This window comes from Adiantum capillus-veneris, chromosome 17 (assembly GCF_014529385.1).
Source record: "Adiantum capillus-veneris isolate H3 chromosome 17, ASM1452938v2, whole genome shotgun sequence".
In the NCBI taxonomy this organism is placed as follows: domain Eukaryota; kingdom Viridiplantae; phylum Streptophyta; class Polypodiopsida; order Polypodiales; family Pteridaceae; genus Adiantum; species Adiantum capillus-veneris.
Genome location: NC_140947.1, coordinates 121,204,644 through 121,217,136, shown reverse-complemented (window position 1 = coordinate 121,217,136; position 12,493 = coordinate 121,204,644). Strand labels below are relative to the sequence as shown.

The following is a 12,493-nucleotide window of genomic DNA, read 5'->3' as shown; positions in this document are numbered from 1 at the left end:
GACTCTCACTAGTCATCAAAGGGGTTGACACGCGAAGGCATGTCACCCACATCATCAACATCAAGAGAGGTGGAGGCTCCCTCTCTGCTTCGCTTTTTAGGGCGAAATAATGGTTGCACATAATCTGAAATCAAAGTGACATCAATGTCGACTACTGCACACACCCACCCTGTGCCTAAGCATGCTGCCAATACGGGCGTTGTACCACATCCCAACTCCAAACAAAGACCTCCAGGCCTACAAAGAAGCTCCACAAAACATGCAATAAAAGAGTGAATTCGTTGTAAGCCACCACGCCATGGCTCCCCTGATGATGATCTGGCTAGAGAAGACTCTGGAAGATGGTGCATCATGTAAGAATCCAAAGGCTGCATACCAAGCCGATTGAATAGTGGGGTGCTCTCAACCACAAAGCAAGGTGGTTGCATGCCAACCCTATGCACCATAAGTAAGAGAGAACAATGAAACTACACCACCACATAGACAATTAGAGGACAATCACAATAATAATAACACACCAAAATGAGAAACAAACAAGTTCATATGTAGAAGAGCATTACCTCAATCCGACCACCAAAGCTGTTACCATAACCATAAGCTCCATGATGGAGGACCACAATGCGACGATGAATAGCCATCTCTGATGCACGACAAAATCTCTCAACCCAACCAATGGTATCTCCTGCAAGAGGTTTCAAAAGTCACAATAGAAAACACACAACAAAAATCAACAAGTATTGTATAAAATTATGAATGAAGCAAAAACCTGCCATAGAGACCATGATCAACAACCACCCTAAGTCTGACAAACTCGAATATGCAAGTTGCATGCCTGCACGAACATGATCCTCGCTACAAGCATCCCAAAGGGGTACAACAGGGGAGGCTAATAGGGAACCACCAAAGGGAAGATCCAAAAAAATAAAATCAGCAGCCCATGAGACTGTTCTCCCACCACGCACGCACAAGGTCCCATCGAGGCGTGCACATCCCATGTGCTCATGAACATGAATCCATGCCGGATGTCGAACACCGGCCCTAAAATCAGCAGCAATGGCTATGTAGTCCCCAGAAATGGCCATGCATCGTGAGTCAGGCAATGAGGACAGAGAAGACAAGGGAGTATCAACGATGTAGACAAAAGAAATGGTTTTCTTTGCAACAATCTCTCCAAGAGGTACTGCAATACAAGAGGCAGTACAAAGTGACTTAACTCCAATAAACGAACGAAACAAATAATTGCATTGCAAGTGAAAGCTCACCATGCTCTCCCTCCATGTTTGCATCCACCCTAGTCTCAACAATCACCTCCTTTCCCTTGCGAGAAGTATTTGTAGCTTGAAAAAACCAAAGAAACACAATATTATTGGTATGTATAAAAAATAACTTTAGGAAAAAGAGAATTTAAAGCTCTTAGACAAATTATGTTTGAGGCTATTTTGAGTAGCCATTTACCGGATATAACCTCTTCCACTCTAAGAGGGAGAGGCACATCGACGGATGTGCCACCAACTCTCATAGTATCGTGAATCTCTCTCTCTCTCTTGCCAATACATGCCCAGAAGCCATGTCTATCCACCATGGACATGCCTCCATCTCCCAAGTAGTGAGTTAATGCATGGAAGGGGAGTACATGCATCCTTCCCCAGTAGATAGTTGTGCCCACTGCTTAGCTAAGAATGGAATCCCTGGTAGAAAGCCTTTTCCAACCAAGAATAATAAAAATCTAAAACAAAATAACAAAATAACATCACTACACACTTCGTAATTATGGAAAGCTTGAAATAAAAGTATGATGAGTTTGACCTGTAGGCTAGCCGCTGAGATGCCATGCGTACCGTGTCCACTTTCTTCATAGCTTGCTTGTCAACATCTTTTGTCTTAGCTTCAAGAGAGGTCTCCAAAGGATAAAGATAGGGTCGTGCTTCAAACTTGAACTCCTCAAAGTAAGAGGCAAGAGAGCAATCATGAGGCAACAAAATACCACCAGCAATGTTGCTCAAGTCCTCCACAAACTTTGTGGCCCTATCAAAAATCCTCCACAAGTCCTCAAGTCCTCCACAAACTTTGTGGCCCTATCAAAAATCTTTTGTAGAAGGCCCTCTCTACGGATCCAACTACATAACAAGGAAGTTGAGAAAAATTTAACTAAAATAATCACAAAAACTAGAAACTCTACATCAAAGATTCTTGAAAGTCAAAAGAAACTTTACTCACATGCGATACACATGATCTCCTTTCTTTAAACCATAAGAGGATCTAGTAATCTTATCTGCCTCAAGCAAGGAAACCCATAACAGTTTGCTCAATACATGAGCATCATGCATAGCAATCAAGTTCAGTTTCTCAAGCGTAGCCCAACTATCAAGACCCCATTCGAGTGCAAGAACTCGAACCATCTAATCCGGTCCAAGATTCAGATCAACAATATTTAGCAACTGTAGTTTTTGAGGAACGAATAGAAAACCAAGTTTAAACAGCTATTACACTATGTGCAAAACACCCAAAACAAAAATAATTCAACCACCTTCCCAACGCGCTCTCCATATTTGAGTGCTAAATCATTCAATATTTTCTCCTCCTCTTTTATTAGTTCTTCGTTTGTCATTGTGTGCCTAGCTTGCTCTATTCTTTGGCTCGATTCCTTGGACATTTGAACCTTCAAAACATACTTAACAATAAATAATTTGCAAAAAACAAGCACATACTCTTTGGCTCAATTACTTGCATATTTTATCCTTAAATACACAATTTAATATATGTAAAAATATAAGATCGTTCCATAAAAAGAAAGCCAAAGATACTGACATCGTATAAGAGATTTCCCAAGTATCGATGAGTAAGTGGATACCAAGGCTCCACACCCTTGGAGTATTTCTTACGGACTGCAATAATCAACTTTTGATATTTTTCTGGTAGCCCTGTTACATAGGCTTCATGATCTGCTGCACAAATGTGGGAGCAGTTGACAAGCTCATTCCTAAGATGCGTGACTACAAGGGCATGTGTATTCATGCTATTCCAAGGTCATATACAATATATACAAAGTCAGAAACACAGCATAGAAAATTTCTACTAAAATATATAGAAAGTCATGAAGCTTACAAATTCATTCTTTGCAAGCTACTAAGCAGAGCTATCTCTGGCACTCGAGTAGAATCAATAACTGTACAAAGCACACTACAATGTTTCTCTCGATCAACGGAGAATCTCTCTCTAATAGCAGCCATCCAAGCGACCGTTCTATGATTACCCTCCCAAACATAGAACATTTTATTAGAGAGAACAACTCTTTATGTATATCAACCCATATTGGGTCCCATGAAGAAAGAAGGTCCTCTGCAAAAAAGATAATCATAGGCAGAAAAGCACACTCAACTACTATTTATGAGAAAAACAAAAAAAAACATAGAAACAGAGAGTAGGAAAGACCAAAGCAGAGAAATGAAATACCTGTCACATAAACTTCCTCCTTGCAATTCCAAACTGAAACAATAAAAGCTCCTTTTTCTTGCATGTAGCCCTCCTTTGCAAAAGCAGCTTTCAATCCACTAGCATCATCTCGTAAGCCTCTCACCCTTGCATATGGGATCAATCGACATAAAGGAATTGGTGGGCAGTCAAAACAACTGAACATGCGAGTACATTGAAGAATATCTTGTCCTCTATGCATGTAAAGTTTGTGCTCTTCCCCTGTCTCAGTCTCTACTGCTACTTCATCTCTTACGACATAAGGCACTATTTGAAAACATGCCTCTTGTGGGGCAAGAGATTCATCAACTTCATTTATGGAGCCAAGCCCCAAGTCCTGACTTTGCATCTCCTCCTCCTGTGTCTCCAAACCATCTGACATATTTGTGACAGAGACTGCACTTATTTGATCATTACTCTCTAAGATACTGGAAGCTTGAGTTGAAGAAAGCCATCTCCCTCTACGACCTCGTCCACGAATTGATGGACTTGCAAAACAAAACCAAAAACAATTTAATTACTTCACTAAAATTCCCTCTAGGCGTCCATGCCGACGCGGATGCCTAGAGGCAATTCAAAAAATCAAAACTTTATCTTATTGATCTCCACCTAAGCATCCATGTCGGATTGGATTGATAGAGGGGAGCTAACAATTTCAAAAAAGTATGGTCAATTATAAAAATTAATCTCGAGAAATTCCCTCTAGACATCCATGTTGGCGTGGATAGCTTGACTGAGCTTACTTAGCTTAATAAAACATGATTAAATTCAATGAAAAAATGAATCACTACTGCTAAACAAATGTTGCAAGAAACTACTTCTAGCCATCCACGCCGGCGTGGATGGCTTCAAGTAGTTTTAAGAGAAGCTATACACATCTGAAGATTCTCAGAGAGAGCTTATAAACAGGTAGATTTTCACATCCAAAACTCCTTCTAGCCATCCACGCCGGCGTGGATGGCTATAGGTAGTTTAGGCTTAGAATCATAATGATAAGGAAATTACACAGAAGTCTTGGCAGAGCCTTGGCAATTTATCCCAACACAAGCGCTTTGGTTTGAGTTTTCGCCATGATTCTCTCTCTCTCTCTCTCTCTCTCTCTCTCTCTCTCTCTTTGCGGGGGGTGCACTACCCCTCCAACATCTCTCTTGGGCTTTACAGAGAGCGTTATAGTTACAGAAAGATTCAAATTCCAATTTCAGAGTGAAGAGTTGTAGTTACAGAAGGCTTCTCATTTTAATTAAAACATAACCCTTAGAAACATAGCTTTAAAACATTGAAAAAAAAACTACCTGTAGCCATCCACGCCGGCGTGGATGGCTACAGGTAGTTTACAAATCTACCTGGCAGGAGGTTTTTGGGCCGACGTAGACTCCCTTCTCCCCATGGCCGAGTTAGACTCCCAGCAGGTTCTCCCTTCGCCAAGCTCCGAGCTCCGAACTTGACTCCCAGCAGGTTCTCCCTTCTCCGAGCGTTATCAGCTTGAGAGCTTGGTGGGCGCAAGCAGGTGGAGGGGAGAGGCGAGAGGGAACATTAGGCTTGGTGGGCGCAAGCAAGCCGCTTGGTGGCGAGCAGGTGGAGGGGAGAGGCGAGAGGGAACCTGAGGCTTGGCAACTCTGCAAGCGGCATCAGACTACAGAGACAACGCAAAGAGAGATGAGAGAGAGCGCTGCAAAGAGAGATGAGATAGAGCGCTGCAGAGACATGTGAATTTCTTTAAAGCTATACTTGTGAATTTCTATAAAAAACTACAGTAGGGGCCTACAGGGCCCCTTTCATATTATGATCGTTCCCTATCTTTCTTTCTTTCTCTCTCTCTCTCAGGAGGTATTAATTAGTGCATGGAGTATAGCTAATGATCATGGAGTTGCCCGCGTATAGCTAATGATCACAATGCTTGAAAAAATCTTTTTTTCAAAAACTTGGCAAACCTACATATGTGGAACAACGGAAATTACACTAATTTTTTCTAAATTTTACGGGTAATTTATACCAAATTACACTATATCTTTTCTAATTTTTATGGGTTTTTTCACCAAATTACACTATATCTTTTCTAAATTTTACATATGTGGAACAACGGAGAATTTTACATATGTGGAACAACGGAAATTTTGCATGGTAATTTATACCAAATTACACTAATGTTTTCTAAATTTTACGGGTTTTTTCACCTTCAAATATAAAATTTAAAGGTAAATTTCAAATTTTGTAGTTGGGATTACACTATATCTAGGTTTTTTGCGAGCTTGATTAAAGAATATGAAACCATGACTCCGTTTTTAATTTCTTAGCATGTAATTTGGCACAAATTACCATGCAAAATTATAACTAAAAATAATAAAGAAATTACTCGTATTAATAGACAGTTAGTCTTCTTATGAAAAGCTACAGGTTTTCTGCCTTTCAAGAAATTCAATCTCACGACAAGGGGTACTTTGGGAATTTTGAAAAACTTGAAGAGCATTTTAGAAATTTGTGACCAAAAACACTCAGCATGGGGTAAACACCCTTAACTTTGGCATGGGATATTGTGCATGGGACATTTAACTGGGTAGGTGAAGTTCGGTTGTCACTAATATGCTTGATTGACTTAAAATCGTAAAATTCAAAGAACTAAAAGCAGGGTCGTTTTTTAGTGTTTTAAAAATTAAAAGCAGGTTCGTTTTTTTAGTGTTTTTTAAAACTAAAACAGGTCCTTTTTAAGTGTTTTAACACTCAAAGCAGGCTCGTTTTTTGAACACTTTATATTTCATGTTTTGACTATATTATATAATGAATTATTATTTCTAAAATATATTTTATAAACCAATAATTAATGTTCGTGTGAACACAAACGTGCAATATTGCTGGCGGCTTGTGCTTATGGATAGAATTTTAAAGATATCACTCTATTCTATTTACACCCGCTGTATAAAAAACAACCATGCCACTACTCTTTGATATTCTTACCCTCTGCTAAACACACTATTAACCCATGGGGAGATGCATTACAGTTTTTGGTCCAGGGCGTGGACAGAAGATAGTGCTTATGTTCGATACCAGAATTTATTCTTTGACAGTTGCTTCTTTGCAAGAACATTTTGAGCTTCGTGATGCTAATTTCTGTCTTCGTCCACTAACATTATTTGGACCGCAAGTCAAGGTAGAAGCTACTATATCATCAGATGGTGAGCGAACTTTTATGCTTGATCATGAACAACACCAGTTCTACAAGGTGGATATGAGAAGTGAGGATCAGATTGATGCTGGCATTGGCAGAGTTTCTCAAGACATGAAAGACAAGAAAGTGCCTCTCTCTGAGATCAATGCGAGTGTTATTGACATGATTAAGTGCATTCCATTGAAAAGCAATTTATATATTGCCCTCCATCAAGCCAAGGAAGTGGTCTGTACTGATGAGCTACCAGCTCATTATGATGGGTATATTGCTTTTGAATTACCGCCATCTGGTAATTCTTCAGGTATGAGTGGTATGGAGCAAAGACATGATAGTCACATGTGGACAGAGTATGTCACTTGTAGCAGTGATAGTTTTAATGGCATTCTCAGATTTAATAGATGCTCTGGGCATTTGCGCTGCATCAACATTGATTGTCCATTTTATTTGCGCTCAAATATGTTCAATGAGTCTCAATGGCGAGGTCGGCTTGTTAAATCCTGTCCTAAAGGATTGATCTCTTCTCAATATGGCACACTGGTATGCACTCATTATGGACAGATTCCAAAATGTGTATCTACATGTCCTGCAGTGATTTACTATTGTTTGCCTAGAGATAAGCATAATTGTACTAGGTGTGCTTTGCATCTTGGAGAACATAATCATCCATGTGCAGAAGGGAGGAGTCGGATGGTTGAAAGTCACATAGATGAAATGTTGCTTGATCGAGCAAGTCGGGACCCTATGGTGACTGTGAAACAATTGGAGAGGGCCACCACTAATGATCTTAGCATGGAAAAGCTTATTGAAGCAGGTTCAACTGCAAGTGCTATGATTGAATATTTGGAATTTGCTGAATTCCTTGACATTATGACTCCCCTGTCAAATAAAAGGAGAGTCGAACGAAGTTTGGAGTCTGCAAAAAGATCAAAGAATATCACTTCAAAAGGTCTTGAGGCAGTGCTTGACTTGAAAAGCAAGTGCAGATATCCTTTTATCCATAGTATCCTTTTTCCAGGCCAACTGGGTGATAAAGTACAACCTCATGTATTTAAAATGTCAATTAAGGGACCGGGCAGTGGAGTTGATTTGGTGAATCGCAAGCATCCTGGAGGTAATTTGGAGCAAATGTGGGTGCACTTTGATCATGTTCACCGTGTTCAAGGATGGCCGACTATGTCAGCGCATGTCTACGACCCTTACGTACGAGAGCTACTCACCATTGCAACTGCTGAGTTTAGCGTGGAAAATAAATATGCTCAGATTGAATTTTGGAAGATGCTGAACAATGTGGTTAAGCAACAGGGTTTTGATAAGCCAGAGTTTAGGGTATTTATGGCAGATGAAGCCAGTGCCAATTGGATTGCTGTGCGTACTGTTTATTTTGGGGGAGCAAAGAAGTCTACTCCAGACAAAGAGAGATCATGTTTGTTTCATTGGGAGCAAAGTATGGTTCGACATACTGTCAAGTGTATCCGTCCAGCATTTCAAGAGGAGCACAAGATTTTGTGTCGCAAGTGGAGAACTGCACCTACAGAGAATGTGGCTGAGCATTGTAAGGGAGACCTTAGAAGATTTTGGAAAACAGGAATGGCCATTGAAGGGGAGATTTCTTCATTGGAGACATGGTTGGCTTGGTGGGATGTACGAGTGCCTCATTGGGGGGAAAGATTTGTATCACAAGATGCTGCAGGTATCTTTGTTCCTAACACAAACTTGTCTGAGTCAAAACATGCTAGTATGCGTGCCTCGGTTGGTTACAAGGATCACATAAGTTTGTATGAGGCAGCATGTGCAGATATGGCTTTAGCTGTGCTTCAAAGTGTGAAATATAATGCCTATTTTAAAGGTGTTGGGAGCTCCACCGGTCCCGACATTAAAGATTTGGCAGATCGCTTCATGAACCGACCTTCATCTGTTTCCGCGGCAGTTGGAAAGAAACTATTTGACCTCACACATTCTTCAATGCATGAAATGGGTGTCAATAGTCCAGAAATGAATAGAAATATACTCCAAGAGAAGAGTATTAGAAAAAAGGGGCCGATTTTTGCTGATGCAAATATTGTCTTGGAGGAGGATAGCCACAGGCCAGAGTATGTTACAATGACAACTTCAATTGGTGGGCTTGAACACCAAAAAAAATCTTCAAAGGATGTCCCATATCCCGAAGCAAATGTAGCAAAGTCAGTTTGGGCAATAAGGAGAACAGAACCTGGGAGAAAGATGACTTGTTTTGGTGTAGTGTCAAAAGATGGAGATCGATGTGGGTGGTTCATTAATGCATGTTCAACGGATGCCAAATAGGGGTGCCAGCTCCTTGTTTTTGGGGTCATCTGGTTCACAATTGGGAGGCCTTGTGGAAGGGTTCATTTGGTTTTGTAATTCCAATAACATGCACACCTGGAAGGTTCACATCATAGTCGAAGGGCCACCAGGTCCAGCTCCCGATGTGCTCCCGATGTTTCGGTGGTTGCAGAGGGCACAAATTTTCAACCTCAAGAGGTAACGCAACTGCAAGCCAATGGTTTTGTTTTACGAGCAGGAGTTGCATCAACATCAAGAATGGATGAAACAGTTCCATTGAACCAAAGAGTTGCTAGCAGCATCCGTCCCAAATTTAGAGATGGAAAGATTGTGAAATGGAGATCACGATTAACAAAGGAGTTTCATGGCAAGATTGAAGTGGGTAGAACCATGGCAGTAGAGTTGGTGCGAGAGGTCATTGTGGTTTGCAATGAAACACATGTTTTCTATGTTAATACTGTGGGGTCAAGTGCAAAGGGAGTGACATACTCTGTGACAATGTCAGATTTTCCTAGATGTACTTGCGAGGATTTTCAAAACCGAGAAAGCAAGAGCCTTGTGTATATGCCATGTAAGCACATTTACTTCATATTTCTGCAAGTACTTGGCCTTGACCCTCATGCTCATGAGTTCATGCATCAGGCGGCTTTAACGAAATTGGAGTTAGTCCAAGCACTTGGAGGTTCACGGGTGCTGATGCAGCCTTAAAGGCTTGTGGACCTTGCTATGATTTTATAGCCGTAGCTTTTTCGGTGATATGTGCTTATGGCTATTAACTTTTGCCCCAAATATTCTAGTGCGGCAGTATTTTTTTTGTTGCACACTCCATTTTGATTTGTAGATGCAATACACCTTTTTGGTTAATTTCAATGTTGATGGAAGGTTTTTGGCATGTGTTAGAGATAGAATAATTTAAAATTATTATTTTAGGTTAAGAAACTAGGTAGGGAGTATCTCTAACCAGCAAAAATCTAAGATATTGTGGTGTGTTGTCGACTCTGCCTACACGTCCAAACCAAGTGTGCCTCTCTCTCATCCGGCACCTCCTTATATTACCATCAAGCAGTTACAACCATAACATGTTTGACCACACTAGGTGGCCGGACTCCACCTTCACAACCACACACCACAATATATACAACTAATATATTGCACAAGGATATAAAAAAACATTGTAAGTTTTGCAAAGTTTATGGTTTGCATAATTTTGTATTACAAGGATATCAAGAAAAAGTTTGCAGTTTGCGTAATTTTGTATTGCAACTAATATATTGGACAAGGATATCAAAAAAATTTGTCTTGCAAAGATATCAAGAAAAAGTTTATGGTTTGCGTAATTTTGTATTGCAACTAATATATTGCACAAGGATATCCAAAAAAATTGTTAGTTTTGCTCAGTTTATGGTTTGCTCGCTTTTATTGGCTCGGATTTTGGGATTCCTCTATAGGCTTCATCTGTGCAATCCATTTCTAAGATACATTCTTCTCATTTTAAGCTCCCGTTTTTTGAAGCTCCACACATCCAAATAAGAGTGTCTTTGTTTAGCCAAGATGGAAGGTTACTTTCAGCCAAAGAGACTGAATCAAACTCTTGCATGGGCGTTTTCATGACATCTCTATAAGTGTGATCTTTTAGATTAACCCTTGTTATTGATCCCACTTGCTTCAAGTAATACAGATAATTGTTTTCCCAATCTTGGATGAGTTGTACTTGTCGCATGAAAGGTCTTACCAATATGATTTGGTAATCGAGTTTCTTTCCAAAGTATACTATGGAAAAAGGTGTGTTGATATTCAATCCCACAAGAATTAAATCACTTTTTCAAGCGGTCCTAAGGGTCTTTTGATGTGTCCATCAACCAATTGCAACTTCATTCGAGTTTGTCTAATGGCTGGTTGTCGTAGGATTCCCATATTGCTTTCGTGGGTATGGCTATGCTTGCCCCACTATCCAGTATTGCCATGGTTTCTATATGAGTATACCTCACTGAAAGGGTCGTGTTTCCTTCTTCCCCTTCGTAGTATTCTTCGACTTTGTTCATTGGAACATATCGAATCTCTTTGTTATCCATTTCGTGTTCCAATTTTCTCAAATTTTTTGCGATTAGCCCCGTTATTCCCACCTTCTCTAGAGTTTTGTGTAGATCACTCCATAAATATGATCTGATTTTTAACAGTTCCCCTAAAGTAGGAGTGCATTGAATGGGTGTAGACATGATTGAATGGATGTTGTCTACTTCTAGGGTCTGTTTCGCTCTTTTTACTTGAGTGGTTCTACACACTATGGATTCATCTTCGTTATCTCCCAAGTAAGAGGGTAGAGTTTTCAAGGTCAATGGTTTAGAAATTCCTGAAGCTTCAGATCCACAATCCACGTACAAGGATTGTACAGCCATGTCCATATCAGGAGGTAGATTGTATAACCTAACTTCCTCTATAGGATCTGACTTCAGAGTTAGGCTCCCCTCATTAATCTCTCTAACTTTTTCCCATAAGTGTCATGGCCAGCCTTCTTTTACGAATGGAATTTCGTCTAAGGCATCTTCACTGTCCGACACTATAAGTTCTGAATCTTTTGTTTCAAGGTGGGGTTCTACCACCACTTTGGAATTTTCTTTATTAGTTCCTACCACGAGCTCCTCAAGTTTTTCCATACTTTTGAGCTTGGGTTTTTGTTTTTCCAGCAACTCTTACGTGATTCTGACCAAATTTTGATAAGCTTCAATCTTAGTTGCTTCCATGTCTGGAGAAGGATAGTTTTTCCATTTGTTTTCCATGTTTTGGCATGCTTTAAGTTCCGCTTGGTAAGCTTCTAAGGCTGCATTAATAGGCTCAAAAATTGATCCTCCAGATTTCACGGTGGTTTCCTTGATTTCACTTCCAGTTTCTTTCACCATTTCCTGGAATAGCTTCTTTGCTTTCTCCTTGATTTCAGCCCTTTGTTTCTGTTTTCTCATCCCATACCTCTTGTTTCTGCTTCTTTTGGTCTTTTGAGAGGAAATTTTTGTATTCTTCGAGTCATCAGAGGAGTTATGTTTCTTTTTCTTAGCCTGGGCTCTGGTGATTACCTTGATTGGAACAATTGGTTCACTCTCAGATGAGCTACTAGGTAACACTTGGACTACATTCACTATTGTTTTAAGGATTTTTTGGACAATCTTCAGGGAAGTGTCCTCCCTTTTTGCAACATTGTATGCAATAAGCTTCAACAGGCTTGAGGTTTTTGTCAGGCTCTGCCCATTCATTTTTCCAATGATCATCTGCACCATAGTTATGAAAATTTCTAGTTCTTGGGTTAATCATGGGTCTTACCATAGGAGGTCTAACACCTCGATTAGCCACATAATACATTGGTGCAAGCTCTGGTGGAGTATAAGTCATAGGTTCTTCCGTTGGTGGTGGATGTGAATTATACCAATCTCTTTCTACCATTATTGTAGATGGACTAGGCTCAGCATAGGGTGTAACAGGCACTAGTGCTTATTCATCTATGAATCCCTTTGGATGCATGTACTTTATAGGCACTGCATTATGTCCTAGATATGGAGATTGTTGACC

At 40.1% G+C, this 12,493-nt stretch overlaps 1 protein-coding gene across 1 annotated transcript; it reads right to left on the bottom strand.

Annotated features, from left to right (window-relative positions):
* Window positions 1-1,669: 1,669 nt before the first annotated feature.
* LOC147437990 (uncharacterized) lies at window positions 1,670-4,858 on the bottom strand. Its single transcript, XM_086486676.1, has 9 exons — window positions 4,815-4,858; window positions 3,454-3,959; window positions 3,106-3,166; window positions 2,809-3,016; window positions 2,528-2,659; window positions 2,218-2,399; window positions 2,067-2,117; window positions 1,839-2,025; window positions 1,670-1,726 (listed from the first exon to the last, which is right to left on the bottom strand). The coding sequence occupies exons 1-9, from the start codon at window positions 4,856-4,858 to the stop codon at window positions 1,670-1,672; spliced, it is 1,428 nt and encodes a 475-aa protein (XP_086342802.1).
* Between the last annotated feature and the right edge of the window lie 7,635 nt (window positions 4,859-12,493).